This window comes from Balearica regulorum, chromosome 4 (genome assembly GCF_011004875.1).
Source record: "Balearica regulorum gibbericeps isolate bBalReg1 chromosome 4, bBalReg1.pri, whole genome shotgun sequence".
NCBI lineage: Eukaryota > Metazoa > Chordata > Aves > Gruiformes > Gruidae > Balearica > Balearica regulorum.
The window spans coordinates 61,840,055-61,863,673 of record NC_046187.1 but is presented as its reverse complement, the minus strand read 5'-3'; the positions used below and the strand labels follow the sequence as shown (position 1 = coordinate 61,863,673).

The following is a 23,619-nucleotide window of genomic DNA, read 5'->3' as shown; positions in this document are numbered from 1 at the left end:
CGAGTGATTAACCTATTACTTTAATAGAGCAGTGGTTAGAAATTTTGACCAATGACTATCCTTGTCAATAACTTGTTATCTCTTTAAAAGGCATTCAAAAGAAATATGTATTTGCCTTTATGGTTAGTGAGGTTAGGCTGGCTCTTTTAAAATCTTCCTTCTTTGCAAGTTCAGTATGGTTCTTTACCACTTCCTTGCAAAATCATTCACGATTTCTGCTTCTATTGTGTATTTTTGGCATTACAGTGAACTGTGGCAATTCAAAGAAAACCATGAACCTTAAGTTTTCATGCTGCTTTTTTATTCATTTTTTTTTTTTAAATTGCCTTCAGCACAGAAGATGAATGCTTATCTTCCAGTTGAAGATGGAAGGTATATTTAAAGAGGGGAAACTGTTCTCTGAACACTGCAGACATTCAATCATTGAGAGCAAGGTTGAGCAAATCCTCAGGTACTATAGTATAGTGGAGGGTTCCTATATTGGCAGGAAAGTGGTCTGAAAAGGCTCATCTTGTGTCAACTTTGTGATGTCTGTTGAGTAATCAGGCAACACAGGTAACAATCAGTAGGTTTATTAAAGTTGATTCCTCATCCATCTAAAAAAATCATTCTTCAGATGAAATCTTATGTGCAATTATGGGCAGATGGTAACTGTAAAAAGTACTGCCTTATTACTCAATAGCTCTGTTCTTACCATATTTAGAAATTTATTTTCTTAAAAGGTAGCTGCTTGTTTTGTAAAGACTCACTGATACTTAAATTATGGTTTAGTAGGGGACATAGAATCACTTTCTTAGGAAATAATGGTCAAGTTCACTTGTGAAATATCTATTCATGGATGATGTGCAAGGTGAGATCCAGGGGAAAATTTACTGTGCTAGGTGGGCAAGAAGCATCCTAATAACCGTACACTAGGCAAAGTAGTTGTCACTGAAAGCCGTGAATGTGGGACATTACATGTAGAACCATGCTTCAGATTGTTTTTGTGCATTAGCAGTTTACCATTATTTTAGTAGGCAATTTTGTGAACTATGTGCAGTTGTTTTCCTTTTCCCTAACAGTCACACTTTTTTGGTTTGAGTGGATGAAGATAAAACTAATAAGCCTTATATTGCACGTTCCCTATGCAGTTACAATAGCTGAGCCAAATTATATTGTGTTTTAGGGACTGAGATTCTGTTGGCATGCTGATTTTTCAAGCTGATAACTCTTTCAGTTGTTAAGGTAAGTGTGTGCAAATCTGTAGTTTCCACTGAATGTTTCAGCCAACCTTATTAGGGAGTCAATCAAAAAGAAATAATAGCATGTGAATATAAAGGAATTTTAATAAATGGCATAATTTTTGATGATGTTTCTCACATTCTACACCATTCCAGCATTTTAATGGCATCCTTTAAGTTGATAATATCTAAGTTCTATCGTATACTTGATGTCTTTGGGCTACTGTAGCTTCTTGCAACAGGTACAGGAAAAAGCAAAAGCAGGGAAAACACATCACTAGATACATGTTTAGGCACTTTCTTGTTCTTAAATAAGCTGTCATTACTGACTTTCTTGCCTTACTTAGTGTAGCAGAATTGTGTGAGGTTTGTCTGGATTAAAATTATGTCCTTTTTGAACTAGATCTTTGATTTTTAGAATCATGTACAAGTTTAGTGATTTACTGGACAAAGTGTTTTTCCAAATGTAGGTAGACTACTGTAAAGAAGTGAATTTGTTTACTTTCTGTAAGTTGTTTAAAAGTGAGCCTATTTACTGATAAGGTGCAAGCTGTATTTAAATTGCAGTTGTGGTTCTGTGATTTTCTTTTTATGGAGATTGGAAAAGAGAGGACAATAATGAAAGCAACGTGGGAGGATGAAAGCGGGTCAGAAAAGGGAGAGGGAGTTTCTAATTGAACCAGTGACTTCCAGTGAGAGGGCGTGACTAAATGAAGCAGAGCTTTTTCTATTGTATTTATGTCAGTATTATTTGATATAGTGCCAAAAGTGTATATAGTGCTGTACAGCAGAAGACTTGTTTCAAACATGTAACATTTTCCCTGTGCTGGAGGACTTAAATTCTTTAAGTATAGGCCAGAGCAGTACAGGATCATGCAGTACAAAGATGTGATAGTGTATGGTTGGTGGCATTCACCCTGGAGCAGGTGGGTCTCTCTTTCTCTCTTTCTCTCTTTCTCTCTTTCTCTCTTTCTCTCTTTCTCTCTTTCTCTCTTTCTCTCTTTCTCTCTTTCTGAGAGGGAATGTTTTATATATCGATCAAAAACTTTCTAGTTTTGTGATTTCAGGGGCTGCTGTGCCCCCTACTTCCAAAGAGCCGCAGTGCAGTTGGACCACCCATCATTTGCTCTTTGCAGAGCAGAGAAGTACTCTAGGAGTAGAAGAAATGCTAGCATTGTTCATGTCCCTTAGACGTGCTCGATTGGTGAGGTTTAGATTAACTTTATCTCCTTTTGTAGGATGGATAAGAAAAAGGGTACATTGGGTCAGACTGGCTGAGGTTGGTTCTTTGTACATTATGTGCGGATATGAAAACTGTCTTTTTTTTTTTTTTTTTTTTTTTTTTAAATGGGTTGGCTTTTAGTTCAACTCCTAATCTTCAGGACAAGGTCTTTACAGCAATATTTATTACAGTAGACACCCTAATGAGAATCAAGGCCTAAGTGCTGCTGGCAGACGAAAGTGAGAGTGAGTTGATGACTGTGTGTGTTAGTGCATGTGTTCATCCTGAATGATGAACCAGCCTGTGGCGTGATGGGTGATCTGGAAACTGTCATTTTGCTGACTTGTCAGCTCTAGAGGATCGCACTTACACACACAGTTGCACCTGGAGGGAGCAACAGGGGAGATACGTGTCATTTCTTCAGCAGTTTCCGTACCTCAGGTGTGTGATATTATAAAAAATGAGCCTCTGAAATGCATCATTTACCTGTGTATTTAGTTACATATGTCATATTAAGCATGTTCAGAGCAAAAAAAGAGAATACTCCTAAGATACATATATCACTGTGAGGTAATGGATCTGCATAATCTTCAGTGTCTTCTGCACCTTTCTTAGAACTGGTAGCAGCCACAGCATTATTTTTATTGAGGAAGTAGCACAGCAACAACTTCTGTGGTTCTGCTAAGTGAAAGGAAATAGTAGAAGAGCATAAAATGTTTAGGGTATGAGTAGTCTTCAGGATTTAAAAACTCCTTTTTCTAAGATGCTACACAGATAAAGCCACAGTAGTTAGCGACACTCACAGTGTGGACTGTGTCATATTAGGCTGTATGACATTAAGTTAGAACAAACTATAAAGATCAGTGAAGGGCAAAGAACAAATACATGTGGGACATGAAGAGGGGTAGCCTGAGAAAAGTAAATCTGCTCAGAACTTCGTGAAGAATGAGGGTTGTGTGGAATCATAGGCTGTGGAGTATAGAGTGACTGAGAGAAGAATTACTTAATCACCTGTCCTTTCTTTTGACAATATAAGCTTGTTTATTTCAGTTCTTTCCTTTTGGTTTGTGTTTACAGTGTGGTGTGTGTTTAACGCTGGGTGTACTGGTTACTGGTAGTACAACTGTCTCTGTTTCCCTTAATGATCAGACCTGTGGACATTGAACCCATTTTTGTTTTGGAGAAGATAAAATTTTCCTTCTGAAGGTCTTTGTTTTAGCCATTCATATGGTTCATTTATTCAGTATCCTCATCCATGGAAATGAAAAATGTGAAATGTTCTGTTTGAGCATAAGTAATATTAATTGCTTGTGTTTACTTCCATTGCATCTGAACTTGTATATCCAATTATATGTAATTTGCATTCATCTATTAGAAATTGTGTCCTTTAGGTATTTTGGTTTTTTAATCATGTGTTAAATCTGTAGAACATAGTTTTTTTGAGCTGTGTATTTTTACCATTGGCAAATCATAACAGTGCCCTATTTTCAGATTAATTTAAAAAATAAAGCATATTGGTGTGGAATAAGGTGCACTTACAGAAATCAAATGCATAAGTTATCTCCAACAGCAAACAAATATTAAAAGCTATGTGAATCAACAGCTACATTTAATGTGTATTTCATAAACCAATCATAGCTGAAACCACTGTATGAAACTTGGTGGTCTTTTTTGATATGCCAGCTCATGCCGGCTCATAAATGACCATTTTTTAATACGCAAGAATTCTTTGTGAAACCACCAGATAGGATAGTGTTTCCTAGGGATAGATGGTTTTTTCCCTTGGGAGTTGTGTTCTAAAATCTTTATAAGAGAATATGGTTGTGTAGGTGAATGCAGAGAAATATTTTCAGTATTTGCATCCTGTCTTCACAGAAATCTGTGCACAGGAAAATACATTAACAGAAAATTCCTGTGTTTCAAAACGTACATCTGCTGCTTTGCTTTTACTGTTGATGTAACGTTATTCTAAATGTCGAAATCTGCAAAACCAAAACAAGGCTGTTATGGAGTAGCTGCGTCTTACTGTGTAGGTAGCACTGTACTGCTTAACCTGTATGAAACGTTTTTAACAACTGGAAGATTAAGGGATAGCTCCTGAGAACTATTCAGTGTGTCCTGCACATGGGCACTGTTGTATGTACGTTGGCTTTGATAATTTTTAAGCATGTTTAAAGTCTATGAGTATAAATTTCCCTCAGTGCTTCTTCAGCTCCTCACTACTTTGTCTGTGGTAAGTAAATTGAAGATGGAAACAGGCAAAGGCTAGAGGATTATAAGAATGAGAGAAAATAGTCCTAGCACGCTACTTGAATCCATCTTTTTCAGCTTTTCTGAGATGATGTCTCTGTTAGTGGTCGAAAAGGAATACTTTTGTATTAATCCTCAAACTTTAAATATAAAACAAGAAAACCTCGTGTTGCGCTTTCCTAGATCTTGGATAACCTCAGTAGACCAAGTAGACCTAGCGAGCTCACATACTGGTGAGCTTGTAGTATACCATGTTTAATAGATGGTGATCAGATAACGGATCACGTAGCAACTTGAAATTAATTCTTTGAAGAGTATTTTTGTGTCTTATGGTAGAAGCAATAGGCCCTGTTATGATGAGAGTTCTCTTGTGCTAAATGAACATACATTTGAAAGACTTTCTAGCTTTCCAGCTAAGTAGCAGTTGTCTTAAAGTTGGGGGAGAATGATAAAAAATACCTGTAAATGACTTGTTGTATTTTAATTTCTTTCTTTAAAAGACTTTTTGTCTCACTGTCCAACCCCAAACTCTTCACATTCTTTCACAAGTTTCATGGCTATGTAAGACATCTAGGAGAAGGTTGCATCTGGCAGTTGACTGTGTTTTTAGAACTGGATTTAAGCGAAGCAGAGTGTTTTTTGCTGCACTCCTAACTACAGTAGACGTATAGTAGTTGAAATGGCAGTATTTCTTCTTCCCCAGTTCTGTCACACTTGAAGGCTTTTAGGATACCAGTTATTTGGTAGATATTAGACATGTTGGAACTTAACTTCAGCTTCTCGCCAAACTTCATTGTCACTTCATATTGTTGGAGAGCAGAGGTTGGAATTTCTTATGTTCTTTCTTTCTGAATTGCATAGTGTATTCTGAAACTTCTCGAGAGATTCTATAAAAATCTGAAATTCTTTTAATTAGACTCCTGTTTCAAGCATTGCTTCCCTCAGACCTCCTCTAGGGAAGTAAAAACTTTCCTTGGTCACTCTATTCTGTATTTAATTTAGTATTCTTCATCATTTCTGTCCCCTACTAAGCCTATGCGAAGCACACTGCAGTTGTCCCAAACCCCATTTATTTGACAGCTTTGTTTAAGGCAAGTGGGACTTGCCACTCAGTCAGTGTTCGGGTCTTGTACTGCCCTGGATTAGTGGTTGCCATATCTTATTTCTGACAGTGTTGAGAGGTTTGTGCTTTAGGAGAAGGAGCTGGAACGATTGCCCTAAACAGTTAGGGATAACGTCCTTCCAGGGAAGTTTCCTTCTGAGCACTTGTCTGGGGACTGTTTCTAGAATCCATACTGAGGTATTACAGTAATTTCTTGTAACTTATTAAATAATTCCTCTACTGTGTTCCACAGTAAATACTGTGATATGTGCTATCATATAACTGGACTAATAAAGAATTGGTCTCACTATTCAGGAAAAATATTAGGCCCTTGCTAAATCACTCAAAAGCACCAACAAGTGTGTAGGTCCAGTTGGAAATGATTTGACAGCCAGACATTTGGGAGTGAAACTTTTCCAATGAACAGGCACTCTGTGCCTTTTCCAAATCCGACACTTGTTTCCCATGTAGAAAGTATTCTTTTTTCTTTTGTTTTCTCATTGTACTGGGTCTGGCTGGGATGGAGTTAATTTTCTTCATAGCAACTGGTACGATGCTGTGTTCTTTGTGACCAAAACAGTGTTGATAACACAGTAATGTTTTAGCTCTTGCTGAACAGTGTTTGCACAGTGTCACGGCCTGCTCTGTTTCTCACTCTGTCCCGTGTCCATCCCCCAACAGTAACTGGGAAGTGCACCAAACGTTGGGAAGGGACACAACCAGGCACATGACCCAAACTAACCAAAGAGATATTCCATGCCGCATAATGTCATGCTCAGCAATAAAGTGGAGAGGAGGGAGTTTGAGAGGTTACCCAGCTTTTACTTGGGAGCTGGCTGGGCATTGGTCTGACTATGGGAGGTGGTGCATGATTGGCTTGTTTTGTCTTATTTCTCTCTTCTTCCACTTCTCCTTTGTTAGTTAAACAATTTTTATCTCAACCTACAATTTTCCTTGCTTCTTTCTCACGCTTTTCTCTTCACCCATCTGATTTTGAGGGGGAATAAGTAGCTGTGTAGTGCTTAGCTGCCCACTGGGCTTAGGCCCTAACACCCATGATGATTTCATGCTTGTGTAAGGCAAAAAGATAGCAGTATTCATGTGTTGAGATCTGTTTTAATATGTTTTTTGATTCTTCAGGGTAAGGCAAGTATTTTGCTTTTATTCTCAATGTTGAAATTTCTAAGATGCCATGAAGACTTCTGTCACAAAAAAACCCCGGAGAAAACAGTAACTGCAGTGTGTTTTTATTAGTCTTTGTACATTCTGGAGTTAAATCTGAGTGTTTTGCCATGCCACAGGCTTTTTTGGTGCCTCATCTCCCATAATTTTCTCAGGCCCATTCTTTTCACCTAGCAAGTCTTAGTTTGCCACTCGTCTTCCCATTCTCAGTCCTCACTCTTCCTGCTATTCACCCCGTCTTGGCCTCTCCAATGTGCTTGCTTTCTGCTCAGCTTTTATTCCTACTGTATTCAAATTTGACAACTCCCATTTGCTTTTTTGCCTCTCTGGAGAGCGTTATTTACAGAAAGATCCATGCTGTTCCTACTGGATGCCAAAAATTGTGTCAGTCTATAGGCCAAGTGAAGATACAAGTCTTCAGGCAATTTGCTAAAGTTTGCCTCTGTTTGTGTGGGGTTTTTTTAAGGCTTCTGTGCTCAGTAAATAAAGGTGAATGGACTTTCTCAGGGACTGTAAAACGATGTTCTTGGCTGAAGGCCAATGCCGGAAAAAATTGAAGTTCATAATTCTAGGCAGGAGGATGCTAGAGCAATTTAGTGACCATAGGTTTTCAGTCAACGTTGAGGATGGGACAGCATGTGATTTTTATTTTTTTAATATATTTTTCAATAATTTTGTTCTTGCAAATGGCAAAACTGTCTTGGTTAATTTTAATTGATTTATTTTTCCTTCCAAAGTTGACTTGACACATAGAACTATTGAAGAACAACAACAAAAAAAATCATCCAGGACAGTTAGAATACTAAAAGTTTGATTAAAACTAGTTAGTGTATTTGTAAGATTAATATTAGTGTACTTGTTCATTTCCATAGTTACTTGAGGGGCAGTAAAAAGGTAAAAAGAGTAAGTTCCCTTCCCATTCTGTGAATGGGCAAAAGAAGTTTGAATAAAAGTTTGAATGGCAAACTGAGACTTGCTAAATGAAAAGGATGGACTTGAAGGGTGATTTGGGACATGATGTGGGAGAAAAGTTATGCCTACAGTGCAAAATGTGGAAGTGAAATTAATTTATGCACAGCATCAGAAGACAAATTCATGAAATAAGAGAATACAAACTAGTGGTTGGAGAAAATACAGGGGCTGGAAAAAGAATTATTAGAACAAGTTTAACTTGCTGTAACAGCAAGTGATTATGGTGTGACTAATGGTTACACTCATGTTTGCAGTGCAGTGTGTTAGGGAAGTACTAATAAAATACAGCTTGCACTGAATTAGTTTTGTGAATCGCAATGGCAACTTGACTGTATGTCCAGAATTCCAATACAGTACACCTGAAGCAGCGTTTAGTCTTGGATAGTAAAATAAAAAAACCCCAAAACCATGAAAGGAAAGGAACTTGGTGAGCATTCAGTTATAATGTTATATAACTTATGATTAGGATTTCAAATGTTTAACTTGTTTAATAACCACTATGGGAATGCAACTATGATACATTTTTAGTTTCCTCTCCTGTATATTTTTGTTATCCATCAATCTGCATATTTTCAAGATGTAAACAAAGAGGAGGAATAGAAATACTGAATATAAAAATAAATTCTAGAACAGTGAAATCCAGGGAAAATCTACATAAGAAAAATGTTACAGCCTCCGTCGTCTGTGACAGGTAACCTTGAAATGTCTGAACTGGCTTATTTTTCAACGTGCCATTCAAATATGAAAGTTTGAAATAACAGCAATCATAGCTTGTACATATCTGTCATTTAGTACAAAACCATAGATAATGTGTTTCTTGTGCTTTCAAATGGGCTATCGTAGCATCAGAAGTATTAAAAAGCCTCTTAGTCTTTTCTTCTGTGTGATAGTTACTGGTAGTTTTTGTACTTCAGGTTGCCTTGTCAATTCAGGTACCTACACCAAGCTGCAGACATGTGGACAGAGTAAACCAGATGAACCATTAAATGAAAGACATGTGATACTTTTTTTTTAAATTTTCACATCTTTTTTGTGTATCTTGAGTTTTGCAATGTGGCTGAAAATCTGTCATCCTGGATGCAGTTGCTGCTTGGAATATATCTGGTTCATAGGAGTATACGTACTGGACCATGCCTGCTAGTCATCAGTAATGGATGATTAAGAAAAGAATATGAAAGAGTAAATGTAGACTGGTTTTTTTTTTCTTCCTTGTAACTTCTTTGCTGCTGGTAGAACATGGTTATGTTTTTCCTGAGAAAGAGGTTGTAAAAAATAGATCATTATGCTTAGTAGAAGCTAATGGAGTACTGTACCAGAACTTTGTTTTATCTTTTGAGTCCATTTGTGCTTTCAGCCTCCACAATATCTTCTAGCAATATGTTTCACAACTTAGTTGTAACAGTGTTTGTAGAACAAGGAAAAAAATTTTTATTCTAAAATGAAATTTCTAGATATTAGATATATTTCCTAATTCTTGTGTTTGTGAGAGAGAATAACCTTCTTTTCGCATTTTGCCTATCTTTTATTACTGTTAGGTCTTTGCATCCGTTTGTCAGTTTTCTCGCATGCTCTTGCTCAAGGTTAAAGAGTTTTAGCCGATTGCATATGAAAACTATTGATCATCCATATTGATTTTTGTGTTATTTTTATTACTCTGAGATGACTTTTTTCCACTTCATGCAGTTCTCAGAATTGTGGATGTGTGGCAGAATAATACTGTGACTTGGTAGTGTTTGTGTTTCCTATTCCATTCTTAATCATTCTTGAATTCTAACTCCTTTGACTATTGCTATTGAGTTAGAGAGGTTTTTTACCGGATGTGTAAGAATGCAATGTCAACCTTATTCTTGTACATATTGATCACTTATTGAAATAATGTGATTTATAGCATTCCTGTGCAAGTCACGTTAATTTTTCCTAAAATATATTTATCCCTGTGAAAATGTCTACTAATCTAAGTGGTCTGTAGGTCAAGTCTTAGGAGTTCTTCATTCTGAAAAACATTTATGGGATCTTTGAAATAATTTGGAGGTGGCACAGGAAAGTGCTGTTTGTTTGACACCAAGGCTAGAGTACATAACCATCAGTCATCCATCAAGATGATATTGATTGAGGAAAAAGTGCCTGAATTTAATTTAGAGACAGTAAAAAATTGGAATTTAAATATGAATATGTAATTTCTTCTTATTCTACTGCTTTAATGTATATTGAAAGAATACTAAAAGAACTAGCAAATTTAGTTCTCTTTGGAAGGTTCATATTGCTAAGGCTAGTGTTTATATCTGTTCACAAGTTGATTACAGTGACACCATTAACTTTATTTTTGGGTGGAGAAAGCTAGGGAAAACTGTGTGTGATTTATAAAGGTGCTGCACTGAGCGTGAGATGATCAGTTTACCCTGTGCATCTTCAAAATGACTCAGTGCTTTAGTTCTGCCTCTGAAGAATGGGGATTTTAGTTCTTTTCCCTGTGCTGTATATTCAGGATTTGACTAAAGAAAAAGATGGGGTTTGTTTCTTTAAGTAATTGCAACTGTTTTGTGTAGATGCCTTGTTAATAAAGCTCTTTTTAGGCAGCAATAAACGTGTGTGCAAGGGGAATGTATCTACTGCAGTCAAGAGTTCTGCATGAGTAGATGTTGCCTTAGGGGAGTGTAAGATTTTTGTCTGAGAGGGTTTTTTGTGTTAATGCAATGTCTTGTGTTCTAGTGTCCTCATCTTGGATTGGATCTGTTGGCCACAGTACAAGCAAGCATGGTGTGCGTAATGCCTCCTTTGCTACAACACAGGCACCACTTAATTTTTTTCATGTTGAATTAAAATGTGCAGAGGGATTGAAACAAAGACTGCAGTTCTACTCAAAATCAGGCAGCTAATCTATAGGGATGGTGTTTGTCTGTGGAGTATCACTTAAAGGTAATCTGTTGTCTAGTCAGTGAGTCAGGTGAATGCTCTGCCAGATAGAATGATGTAGGTCTTCAGGGGAGAACGTTAGATAGCACCGGGGAGGTGGGATACGCATACCTACCTGCTCACGCTGTTATCCAGGGAAAATGAGAGGCAGAGAGCGTGCTCAGGAGATGCAGCTAGGTAGATCCTGAAAAGATAAGTGGTAGTAGCAGTAAGGCTTTGGGATATAACTTTCCTGCTGCCAAACTGCAAAGCTGTTTGGGTTTTGTAGTTAACTTTCTGCATTACAAATATGACAATGCAGTGATACATACCATAGAGAAAAATACAAGTGAAGTACATGTCCAAAATTTAAAATATATATAAAAAAAATTGCTGCAAGAATTTTAGTTTCATTGTTTCATTTAAAGTTAAAATAAAGCCAGACAAGTGAACAGTACACTAACAACAGCAAAGTAAAATGTGAAAGGAACTTCTGTCTGGTCAGGAAAATAAAATTTAATTTCATTGTTTAAACTGAAAAAAATAATTTGGCTTCATCTTGTTTATTCAGTTCCTCTACAGAGAGTGGACTACCAGTACTTAAGATGACTTAATTTCTCAAGTCTTGAAAAATAACTTCAAAATTTGCTGAATGTTCTTATCACTGTCTTTTCAGGAGAGTGCTATTCTGCTCAACTACATAAATGGCAGTAACTATGTATTTTTACATTTCTAGAATTACTCAGATGAAATTGGAATGTATCAAATCATTCCACCACCAATTGCTGTAGAGTTCAGGACAGATCCACTGCACGAACAGGGGAATTTCTTGTCACATCATTTAATGATCAAGTTCTTGTTGTCCTAGGGAGCCTCCAACACTATTGTAGGGCAGTATTAGGAGAGGGGTTTTTTTCACTCTCCAGGAAGTATAAAGGGAAAAACATGCCCACTTATCAAAGAGTTTGGCAAGTCATAGAGATAGTTATGAACACTGGCAGTAGAAGCACAGTCTCTTACACCTCAGTTTATTTTTAGATAGAAACGTGTTAAGCTAAGCCTGCTTTTTTTATTTATTCTACCCCCCATCCTCCCATCCTCATTTTAACTTGTGGTTATACTTCCTTACCAGGTTGAGCAGATGTACATTGCAGATGCACGCTGCTGGCTACAGCCTTTCTTTTTTTTCATGTCTTTTACCTGACCATTTTGGTTCAATCTGAGGATATTTTTGTTAATGAAGATGTTTGTCCTGTGTAAATTCAGTATCTTATATAAATAAAGACTTTTGTGGAAAGTCTTAACCTAGTGTAAAGAGCGTACTCTCTCTCAAAAACAGTGTTAAAGCACTGTAAGAAATACAGCTGTCTTCGAACACTTTATGGGTAAAAGACGTTAAGTATATAGCAAGGTATTTCTGGATCGCATTTGGCTACATTCCACAAGATATTTTTTTCTTGTGATTCTGAACTGGCACATATGAAATACATTGTCGTCCTTTTTGTAAGAAGTCATTAAGGAAAAACAGATTTCTGAGAAATTGTGATGGGAAGAATTCTCTGTGATTTGTCAACTCAGAGATAAGTCTGTTAATTTCTGCATGTTGATAATAACTGCTTTTTGTTAGCACTTCTGGTCAGTATTATGGAAAAGATCTCCTGGTTATTTGCATACTTGTGATACCTGAAGTTTTCAAAAGTGATTCAGAGAGAAAGTAAATGTGACTTAGCAGAGAAGTTCCAAATTAAAAAAGCCTCTGCTATAGTGGGAAAAGCTGTTGCAAGGGGGTGGTTGATATTTTAATAGTAATCTATCTAGGAAATTACAAAGAAAAGACACCAAATTCCAATACATCTTCAAAAATTGTAAAATTGAGGTAGTATTTCACTGTAAAATTACGACTAAACACTTTTGGTTTAAATTAGCAACTTCTTTTTTTCAGGAAATTTGGAGAGCGACCTCAACCGAAACGGCTCACCAGGTAAGAATTAAAGAAATTCTGGTTTTTAACAACTTTCTAAAGTTACCGTTTTGTCCTGGTTTTAGCTGGGATAGAATTATTTTTCTTTCTAGTAGCTGGTATAGTGCTGTGTTTTGGACTTAGTATGTTATCAACATTATTCTCATACTGATGTTTTTAGTTGTTGCCTAGGTAGTTGTAGTGTTTACATGAAGTCAAGGACTTTTCAGGCTCACACCCTGCCAGCCTCTCACACCCTGCCAGGTGTGCAAGGAGCTGGGAGAGCACAGCCAGGACAGCTGGCCCAGACTGGCCAAAGGGATATTCCCGACCACAGAATGTCATGCTTCGGATCGAACTGGGGAAATGATCCGAGAGGCAGGATCACTGCTCAGAGACAGGCTGAGTATCGGGTTGGGGTTTTTTGTAGGTGATGAGCAATTGCATTTGTGCATCACTTGTTTTATATTATAATATTATCATCATCTTCCTTTGTTATCCTATTAAACTGTCTTCATCTCAACCCATGAAGTTTTTTTCCATTCTCCTCCCCATCCCCTTGTGATGGAGTGGGGTGAGTGAGCAGCTGTGTGGTGCCTTTTCATTCTCAGAAGGATTTCTAAGTTAAAAAATTGTAGCTTGCTAAGCCTACAATTTTAAATATTGAAGTTTTTCAATTACTGTATGCAATCAGCAGCCAGAAGTGAAATTTTGAACAGTGAGTGACTTGATTTTAATACGGTACTCAAAATGCCTTTTTAGAAATGGTGTTGACTTCACACATCAGTTATTGTAGATTATTCAGTAGGATGTGAATCTGCTTAGTTTTAAATTACCAGGAATGAGCTGGATTTCTTTTCTTGGGTAAAAGTGTCTTGTGAGGTCATGTAAAATAATACTTTTTACTGCAAAAAATGCCGCTATTACATTACTGCTGTCATGTAGCAGGTAAGAGCAAAATGAACACAGTGCTGTCAAGGAGCAATCTTAACCAATTTTTGGTGAAACCTAAACAGTCAGAGATAACATCAAGCAGTACAATCAAGTCAATCTATTCTAAGTGTTTAGAGTGGCTAGAGTACCTGATTTGCTCCTGGTCTGACTGGAAAGTATTTGTGCTAGAAGCTGTTAAGTAGTCACCATTTTTCAAACTGTTGTAACACAGTCTGCAAATACTTATTATTCTGTGCTACAGACTGTGCCGATTATGGGTAGCTACTGAGTTTAAAATTGGCTGTTTGCTTGAAGTACAAAAGATGTGCAATTTTTTTATAGTTTGGTGTGATAATAGAGCTGTATAAAGACATGGAAACCCATTGTCACTCTGGCCTACTTCTGTTTTGAAAGAAATTGTGATACCTCCATGTAAAGCACGGGGTAGGGGGGGAACATTTACATTTTGTGTTGGGGAGATCTGTCTCATTGCATTTCTGTATAAGCTTCAGGTTAGCTCGTGTCATTGTTAAACTTTGTTTCAAGTTTATCTTGAAAATTTTTAAAATTTATAGAAAATAAAAATTTATAGAAAGAAATTTTTAAAATTTATCTATACTGACTTATAAGTAATTGAACAAACATTATCTCCTGTTGGCCTACCTATTTTCCAGGGATATTTAAAGATACTAAGTTTTAAGTAAAGAACTTTTTTCCATCTTGAGCAGTAATGCGTGTTAGTATCACCTTAAAGTTACTGACAGAATTTATCTTCTATGATTTAAAAAGACTGACAAAAATAATGGCTATTCAGCATGAGGTCTTTTAACTAAGTTTTCTATTAACTATAGTGACTCTAAGTTTCACATGCAGTATTTTAGCTGCCAGATGTGCGAGGTACTCTTTCCTGTGAGTACAGGGTAGGCATCTGGGACCTGCCAGCCATCCTTCAAAGCAGTAGGTTGTAAACCTTGTCTATACTGATAGAGGCTGGAAACAAACCTAACTTTTTTCATCTGAAGAGAAAAATGCTGAAAGAGAAAAACCGTCACACAAATTTCTAAGAGTATGATTTGTTTATCTAATGCTAAAAATTGTATCTGTAAACCCTTAAAGGCATTTAGTTCAATTATTGGAAAATTATTCTGCTTTTTTGTGTAAAGGCAGTCCTGTTTGTCTAATAATCTATTCATCATTGTGCAAGCTTCAGCAGAATACCACTACTTTGTTCATACTGTGCTAGTTGGTTTTAAATGTAAACTATAATAGCGCTACCTTTGTGGAGAGTTGTAAGAATTAATAATGAAAAATGTCATGTGAGAATTGCAATGGCTATGTGTTTTCTTTATCAGTGGGAGGGGTTGGAGGGGCACATTCCTAGTTCTCCTAGGAATTTGGATTGTACAAGTCCACTGTTGCAACAGACCAGCAGAATAGGCAGAATTTCTTCCTAATACAATGCTAAATAAACGTTAGATAGCACCTAGGACTTTTGTGTGTGGGTTGCTGGTTTTGAGTGTTTTTTTTAAATGCTAGTCAAGCCAAAAGTTTTTAGTATGACAGATGTTCTTAATTGAGTATGACAGTACTCTTAATAGAGTATTTCAAATTGTCAGATAAAAAGTTTTTAAACCACTTTAATGCAGCTAATATATATCATAATGAAATGTATAATAATAATTTCACAGTGAATTATGTTTTGTGGTTTAAAATATAGTCTTAAACAATGGTTGTAAGTAAAGTAAGTCTCTGCACTTTGAGACAGTTCTTCCATCTGTGTTTTCATGGATAAACATCAGTTTTACCAATGTCAAATGTAAACAGGTCAAGTTAGTCTAAATTTAAAACAGTAATTCAAGTCTTTTCTCTTATATCTTGCTATTTACACAGAAAATGTAGCACACTGATTACTGTCTTAGCAAGGCATGACAAATGCAAGAATTTACAAAACATCATTAACAAAGCTGGATTGTTCTTGTTTTCGTCACACCCCCCTTCCCCCCACAATCTATTTGCTTTCCTCTGTGAAACTGTATGTGGGGATTTCTTTTGGAAAAGGTCTTATCAACAAAATACTGCTTTTTATCTTCCATCTTTTTTCACTGGAAATGTTTGGTTTTCTAGATCTGTCCAAAGGGAACTGGCAGTTGGGTGCAGTTCACAAAAGAGAAACAGCAAACCCAACCGAAAAAAAAAAACCAACCTTCTTTTGTAGGATTTAATCTCTCATATAACTTCCTGTTAAGTTCATAATTTCTTTCTCTGGTTGATGACTTTGAAGATGAGTCCATTGGTGGGCATTCAACCTGCAAAAGCTCCTCCAGGGACTTAAAAGTGTTCCTGTCAGCACTCCGACCCAGCTAAACCCTAGGGTGTTGAATTTGGCATGCTGCTTAATGAACGGTTAGATGATACAGAAGAATGATAGGGTGTATTGTTCTCTTACTTCTCTCAAGGAATTGCTGTTGATGTGTTTGAGGTAATTATAGCTTTTATATGACATATGTCATTACCATGATGATGAACAATAGAAAATCTAATTTATATTTTTACCTGATTGTATGCAGGAAGTAGAGGCTTTCTCTAGAAAACTAGGTGAAACAATAAGCTGAAGAATTTAACTTTTTCTTTGTATCTTCACAGCCAAAAGAAAACTTTTGTATAAACATTACATTGATTTAGTTAATAGCCTAAACAAAATTTTGGAACAATTTGTCATTATTATGAGAGACTAAATTAAGAAGACAATATTGAATTAATAAAATGCGTTCTAATATATTTTTGGCATGGTACTTCATAAAATTGGGCTTTGAACATTGTGTAGTTGATTGGCATTGATACGATTTTACATCACAAGCATCTTTTTTTCTGGAAAACATAGTAGTTGTAAATGACCCCAGACCCCCTACTGCTAGATTCATGCAAGATAGTTGTACCTTTTTGCTTTGTAATTGTCTTAAAAAAAAGAAACCAAACTAACTCATCTTGACCCAATTAATGGTTACCTTTTTTGAATTTTAGGTGTTTGGGGTTTTTTTTGTCTTAAAGCTGTCTGTGAATTGTTATAAACAAAACCAAAAGAACTTTCAAAGCTTATTTTGCCTTTTAATTTTTAGGGAAGCAATGCGAAATTACCTAAAGGAGCGAGGTGATCAAACAGTGCTAATACTCCATGCGAAAGTTGCGCAGAAATCATATGGAAATGAAAAAAGGTAAGTCTCTCTTCTTTCCTGGCTTCCCTCTACAGCTCCTAGCTAGGGAAACTAGAGCCTGTAGTCTGTTGCGTAGTACAATATAGTACAATCTGAGGAATTCTGCAGTCTGAAGAAACTTAAAACCAAATGTGGTCTCATAAATCATTTAATTATGTAACAAATGCTGCCAACCTGTGACATTCAATGTAGTAATGATGCCTATTTCTACCAACAGGTTCTTTATCTGTTGGTGAAGTTTTTCTTCCATTGAACTAAAATGGCTCTAATTTTAAACCTTCCCTTTTAGGTCTGGACTAAAAAAGGTGATTAATGGTGACTATTTGTAGAGGAGTTTTTCCCTGAATAATTTCAAATTAATATGAAAGGGAAATTGCTAGCCTCAGTAAGATACTCTCCTGAATCAGATCTGTAATAGCTTTAAAAAGAATGAGGGGTCAATCATAACCATATTTATGATAAACATTCTCTTGTAAAAATCAATACAGTACAAGTTACAATAATAGGTAGTTTTCTCAGGGACAGAATCTACAGGAAGATATGAAGATGAATGCTTTTTAGGCAAAGGTGAATTTCCTGTAGTCTTCTCTGTGATGGTTTTATTGCATGACTGGTAGAAGCAAATAGGATGGTCCTTCATGTGCAGCTTTCTAGTTCTCTCATGATGAAACACAATTTTCTTCAAGTATAAATGATACTTTTCTACCTTAAATTTCACAGAAATAAATAGCACAGTATTTGGTTAGTTTTCAGATACTTTGTATTATTAATATTTGTTCACCACAAAAGACCACATATCCAGCACATTAATGGCTTTGAAGTTTTAACCTTTCTTTTGCACTGTTGTGTAAGTCATGGAATCCTGGAATGGTTTGGGTTGGAAAGGACCTTAAAGGTCATCTAGTTCCAACCCCCCTGCCATGGGCAGGGACACCCTCCACTAGACCAGGTAGATCCAACCTGGTCTTAAACACTTCCAGGGAGGGGGCATCCGCAACTTCTCTGGGCAACCTGTTCCAGTGCCTCACCACCCTCATCATCAAGAATTTCTTCCTAATACCTCACCTAAATCTATCCTCCTTCAGCTTAAGGCCATTACCCCTTGTCCTATCCTACATGCCCTTGTAAACAGTGCCTCTCCAGCTTTCTTGTAGGCCCCTTCAGGTACTGGAAGGCTGCTATAACGTCTCCCCAGAGCCTTCTCTTCTCCAGGCTGAACAACCCCAACTCTCTCAGCCTGTCTTCAGACCTGTTACATCATTATGTCTTTTACAGTTTTCTGGGATTTGAGATTTGAACGTATTTATGACAGTGTTAGAAAACAGGAATGTTAGAATTAAGCCTGCAAAGTTCTCAGTTTGTTGCTACCAATCTAAATCACACTTTCTGATGTCTGTGAATCATAGAGATGCAGACTATAGTTTCAACTGTTCTTCAGTATTCTGTGCCTCAGTACTTGACTTTAAATAGGTGTTGTCTTTTCTGTTAGCCAGTGTCTCAAGTCCTTTCTTTTGAGCAGTGTCCAGGGTCTGCAGTTCCATGGAATTGTTTACTCAAAGTGCTTTTTAGATCTTTCTGAAATTCTTGATGAGAATCAAATAGGAAGTCAGTGAAAGAGGAAGGAGGAAGGGCACGGAAGCAGACAAGTATGCTGTGTATCTGCTGTGTAACTATACAGCCCTCTTGCTCACTGTCATGCTTAAATGCAAAAAGGTTGCAATGCATGGCCTTATTGGCGGTAAATGATAACTTTAACCCTTTGCAGCAAACTCAACAGGCAAAGAGATTTATCATGACTACATAGGGACCTGTTATCTCCTCAGATTGTATTGTCATTCAAGAGTTGCATAGTTAACTCATCACTGCAGATGGGTTAGGCGTATTACTCCCAAAAAATGATGGGTGTGCCTGCAGATAAGAAAGTGACTTTCTAAACAGTGTATCTGTAACTTCAGTCAGTTTGTTCTTGTGGGGCCAGAGCAGTTCGTGAGGGCAGGAACATTTTGCAAAGCTGTCCTGTGTATCATTATTTTGGAGAACAAATTGCGTCAAAAGAAAGGAGAAAATAAAAAGATTAGATATGCAATTTTGGTTATTGAAAGTTCCATTACTGTTTGGAAAACTTACGTAAGCGTTCCGAAGGATACAGGGCAAAGCTTCAAATTTTTACTTGGTAACAATTTCTGAAAGCTCCTATGTGCATGTCATAGCATTGCCATAAATTTCTGTTGCCTTGAATATATATGTTATACTTCACTTCATGCTGTTAAAGTCACTGTGGCACATACATTACCTAAATACTGGTAATGTTTGGGAAACTCGTCGCTGGTTTCTCACTGCTTGAAACAATTGCTACCTGGAATTAGGCATTCTTGTACCGCTTTTGATCTTGTGAGGTGCAGTTCAGTTGTCTGTCTCAGCACAGCTGCATTTGTTCATGAAAGGTATCTCAGATTCACCTCTTTAAAAACGGACGCATATCAAATAAGTGTAAAGAATTTCAGAGCTTTGCAAAAGATGACTGGGAATGAAAATGGTTGGATGTTGGTTATAAAATAATATGATGGTGAAATGCTTGCTGTTCTGGTGTGGATATGAAATGAAAATGTGGAATACATACTAAGATTTCATTTTTCAGTTTAAATCTTTTAGGTTTTTTATGTTTTAACACACCGTTTAGACTGTGTCTGGTACTGTTCTGCTAGTTCCCAGACTGTTAGCATCAATAATGATGTCCTGTTTTTATCAGTGTAAAGAAAAATGCCAGTTATCAAATCCTTGGATCCATGTGTGCCCTAAGGTATTTAGTGAAACCGAATGATGAATTAGCTTCTTTCTTTTTTATTTTTTAATTGTTTCTGTTTTATTCATAGCAGAACATGCCCTTTGGTTCTTTGTGTTGCTGGACTGAGCAAAATTAGGAAAGTTTTCACCATTTTTACATTAAATACCATTTCTGAAGTGAGTTGTTTTGCATACCTCTGCTTTATAGACAGAAGCCTATTTCATACTTGTTTTTATGGAGAAATGTCCTGTTTTCCATGGGACTTCATTATGGTATGGATATAATCTGATTAATTTTTGATGCATAAAGAGTAAGTTCAATTGCACTATCTTTGTAACTAAGAATTCAAGTTACAGAACGAGTTATTTCTTAAAATTGGCATGTCTTTCAAGTAAATATAGAACCTAAAAAAACCCCATAAACAAACTTCCACCTTTTGTTCCAGTCTTTAAACCTTGTTTATTGTGAGGTCATGGAAAATATTTATCATTAATAAACTTTGCATGGCATAATTAAAAGGTTAGCACAATAACTACCTTTCAGTGTTTTGATGAGGCTTAGTAGATGGTGAAATACTGTGTTGAAAACTCACTGTAGACGGTGCAGATCTCACGTAGCGTGGTCTGGTTTAAATAGGCCTTGCGGACATGCAATTCCAGGTTGTTGCCATGTGGATGGAGACTTTCTGGGTTAATTTGAGAGTGTTCTTGATACTTGTTTCTAAATAACAGTAATGAAAGAAGGCATCTTTCTTTTTTGAGTGGACTCTTTGTATTAGCCTTGCTCTTCCCTAAGTTAATGTTTTTTAGTTTAAAAAAGAAGCCAGGAGGTAAGAAGCTCAGGGCTGGATTCTAGTTGAATTTAAGACTTTTGGCTAATTTTTTCTGTTGGATAGCTGTCATCTTTCAAAGGCATTCAGCTGGTAGAGACTCAGGTGGTATTTAGTCCTGGTGAGTGTGGGTGTTTGGCTTGTGCTTCTTATATTTTTTCCATATTTACCATTCACTGAGACTTCTCTCTTCAGAATCTGAACAGTGTAAACATTCAACAGTTTAAAGGACTGAAATGTTTTGGATTCCAAGACATAGTTCATCAAAGACTCTGAGCCATATTGGTATTTGTGGATTACATGCTGTTCTGAGTTCAAACATTATCGCTACTGATTAGCCTGAGAATGATCTAGCTGCATCTTTTTTTTTTTTTTTTTTTTTTTTTAATGGCTGTTAGTGAAGGAGCTCCTGTAATTTCTGTTCAAATATTTCCCTTCACCAAACTGAGCGTGCCTGCCCTCTGGTTAATGCTCTTGTTATTTAGACTTTTCCAGGGCTTACCCCATGGCTCCACTACTTCTTCCTTAGCACTCTAGCACCTAATCATTTTTCATTTGTTTGTTGTATTGAATTCTTTAGTGGATGTTGTTAGTTCTTGCAGCTTCTAAGAAGTAAGGAGGACTGCTGAGTAGTTTCATGCTAAGAACAACAACGTGGGTAATTGGCAAACACACCTCCTGCCTTGACCTACTCCGAATAGACCAACAGGTACAAAGGAAAAACTTCCCTGCTAATGTCAACCTGAACATAATAAAAACCAGCTGGTAGACACCTCTAAATCCTGCTGAAGGCGAAGACTTCTGTAAGATGAACATAGGGATGACTTGGATGATTTGAAAAAGCGAACCTTTGTGAACAGAAGCCTATGGTTTGAAAAGAGCATTGAGTACATCAGAAGTAGGTAGCAATGACATAAACTGACTTTATTTTACTTTCTACCCCTTGCTTCCTGGCAAGTTCAGTTAGAGTAGCTTCTCTGCTTGAAGTACCATTTTTTTCTTTGTATTGATTGGTCTGAATTGACAGAAGGAATATTGTTCTCTCCTTCAGTAATTGTCTGATTTAAAACAATATTCCAGGAGGTGCCAAAGACTCAACCTATTCCACTTTCTGTTGTTGCCGTCAAGACTCAGAAACCACTAGAAATTATTTTTCTCTTCCCTTCAAGTCATTTGGAATAAAGGAGAGCATCCTTAGACAAATCTCAGCTTGGTTTTCTTGCCATGGAAAAATGTCTGGTTTCCGGTTGGTCTGATGGAACAGATGTGTCAGACCAGATGAGCAGCAGATTGCTTCTGTTTGCTGTACTGAGTTACTGAGCCTGGAGTCTAACATGAGATTGGCGATACTATGGTCTTTCCTCACTCGAGCAGTGTATGAAGGCACTATGGGGACGCCCTGTACTTTTTGGAGATTGATCCTCTGACCTTTCCTGGCTAATACGAGTCCCAATGTTAGCTTCATTTAAAACTGCCCATCGTTTTAATTCCACTGATCACAAATTCTTGGAAGATGCATAGGAGGACGTCACAGAAAGCCTCTTCTGAGAAACTAGGAGTCGACAACAAAATGTTACAGAGATAAGTTAAGTACATAAAGCATTTGCAGAGACCTGGTATCCCAAAATGCTGCCCTGGTTCGGTCACCGTGCTTTTATATCAGCAAGTAGGAAGCACTGAATCTGCATGTTGTCATGCAGCTCTAACAAGTATGGAATTAGTTTTCTCCTGGAAAGACATTCTTGGTTGTTATATTTGCAGTAATGAAAGAGCTCACAGAGTTGAACCCTAACAGATCTCATGTGTTTTTTTAGATCAAGTTGTTAGGTGTTTACCTCACGGAAGAATGTCTTGTGTTATTTTACTGCTCATTCAGCAAGGAATTGCTAGTCTGCTCATGGCATAGAGAAGAGGTATTAAGAGAATATGTTGTAAATCCAGCAAGGAAATGACATCCTACATGATTTTCCACCATTACTTCTTGTACTGAAAATTCTGAACAAGCTCAGAAGAACCACACACAGCTGCCTTTCCCTCCAACATAATTTTCTTTTTACTATAGGTCAAATTAATACTTCAGAAGAATTTTTACCTCCTACTCAGTCTTACTTTAGTTTTGTGGTTAAAGAAAAAAGAGAGATAGGCCCTGTAAATCAAAGGTCGAAAGAAGATTTTTTTTTAATTTGTTCCACCAAGCATTGTCCTACCTGATTTCCCATCAGTAATACTGGAAATTACTTTACCTAAATTACTTATTTTGGGGAGGTGATTTTTTTTTTCTCTTTTCGTAGTTATCTGAAAGCTAGCCTCTCACATAAACATTTTCATTCTCATTTACATTGGAAATGTTTATTAATGAGAGAACCTGTTTCCAGCAGTTATTTTATACATATCAAAGACATTCTTTAACACTCTGTGAAAATTAGAAATATGGGGATATTCTTGGCTTACTCTAACTATAAATTTTCTATCCAGTATAGTGTATCTCTTCTGTACATGAGTTCTTATGACTGTAAATATGAAGTAAAAAGCCCCCAGACTGTATTTGTCTGTATCAGAAGGGTAAGAGGCTCACACATAAGAAAACCCATTCAAATTGTGAATGTCCAGACTCTTTCTTCTTGTTCGGTAGTTTTAACCAAACATGAAATTGTCTCAGCTTCAAAAATTTCTTTGTTCAGTAAGTCATAGTTTTCCAAGGTTTTTCTCTGTGTTCTAATTTAAAAAGAGCGCTTTAATTGTGTGACTTGTTTTCTCTTCATCAGTGGGTTAAAACTTGTTTTTTATAGGTCTTCATTGCCATCTAGTGGCCATAGATATTCAAAGGACTTGGTTTAGACTAAAGCTGAAATGAAAAGGAAAAAAGTTTGGGATTTTTTTCTTATGTTCTAACCAGTAAGATAAATACAAGAGAGTACATGAGGAAGAAAGGTAAATGTGTGATGTTTGTTTTAGGGTGTTATACTGACTTGGAATACAAGGAGTTTAGTTTCTTTTTTGCAAAGCATTGTTCAATTAATAAAGGTTGACAGTAATTTTTAGTCTGTGTATAATTTCTTT

The 23,619-nt window shown here is 36.7% G+C and overlaps 1 protein-coding gene across 13 annotated transcripts in view; it reads left to right on the top strand.

The window, feature by feature from the left end:
- RBPJ (recombination signal binding protein for immunoglobulin kappa J region) overlaps positions 1-23,619 on the top strand; it is a 158,869-nt gene that overhangs the window by 116,291 nt on the left and 18,959 nt on the right. For 8 of the 13 annotated variants that reach the window (XM_075752374.1, XM_075752372.1, XM_075752365.1 and 5 more), the window contains 2 exons: positions 12,783-12,821; positions 16,850-16,945. In XM_075752374.1, the coding sequence (XP_075608489.1) occupies positions 16,857-16,945 (89 nt within the window). In that variant the 5' untranslated portion in view covers positions 12,783-12,821; positions 16,850-16,856. Of the gene's footprint in view, positions 1-1,165; positions 1,225-9,631; positions 9,675-10,657; positions 10,708-12,782; positions 12,822-16,849; positions 16,946-23,619 lie in introns of those variants that run through there. The other 5 variants (XM_075752370.1, XM_075752369.1, XM_075752366.1 and 2 more) reach the window with 4 other exon arrangements.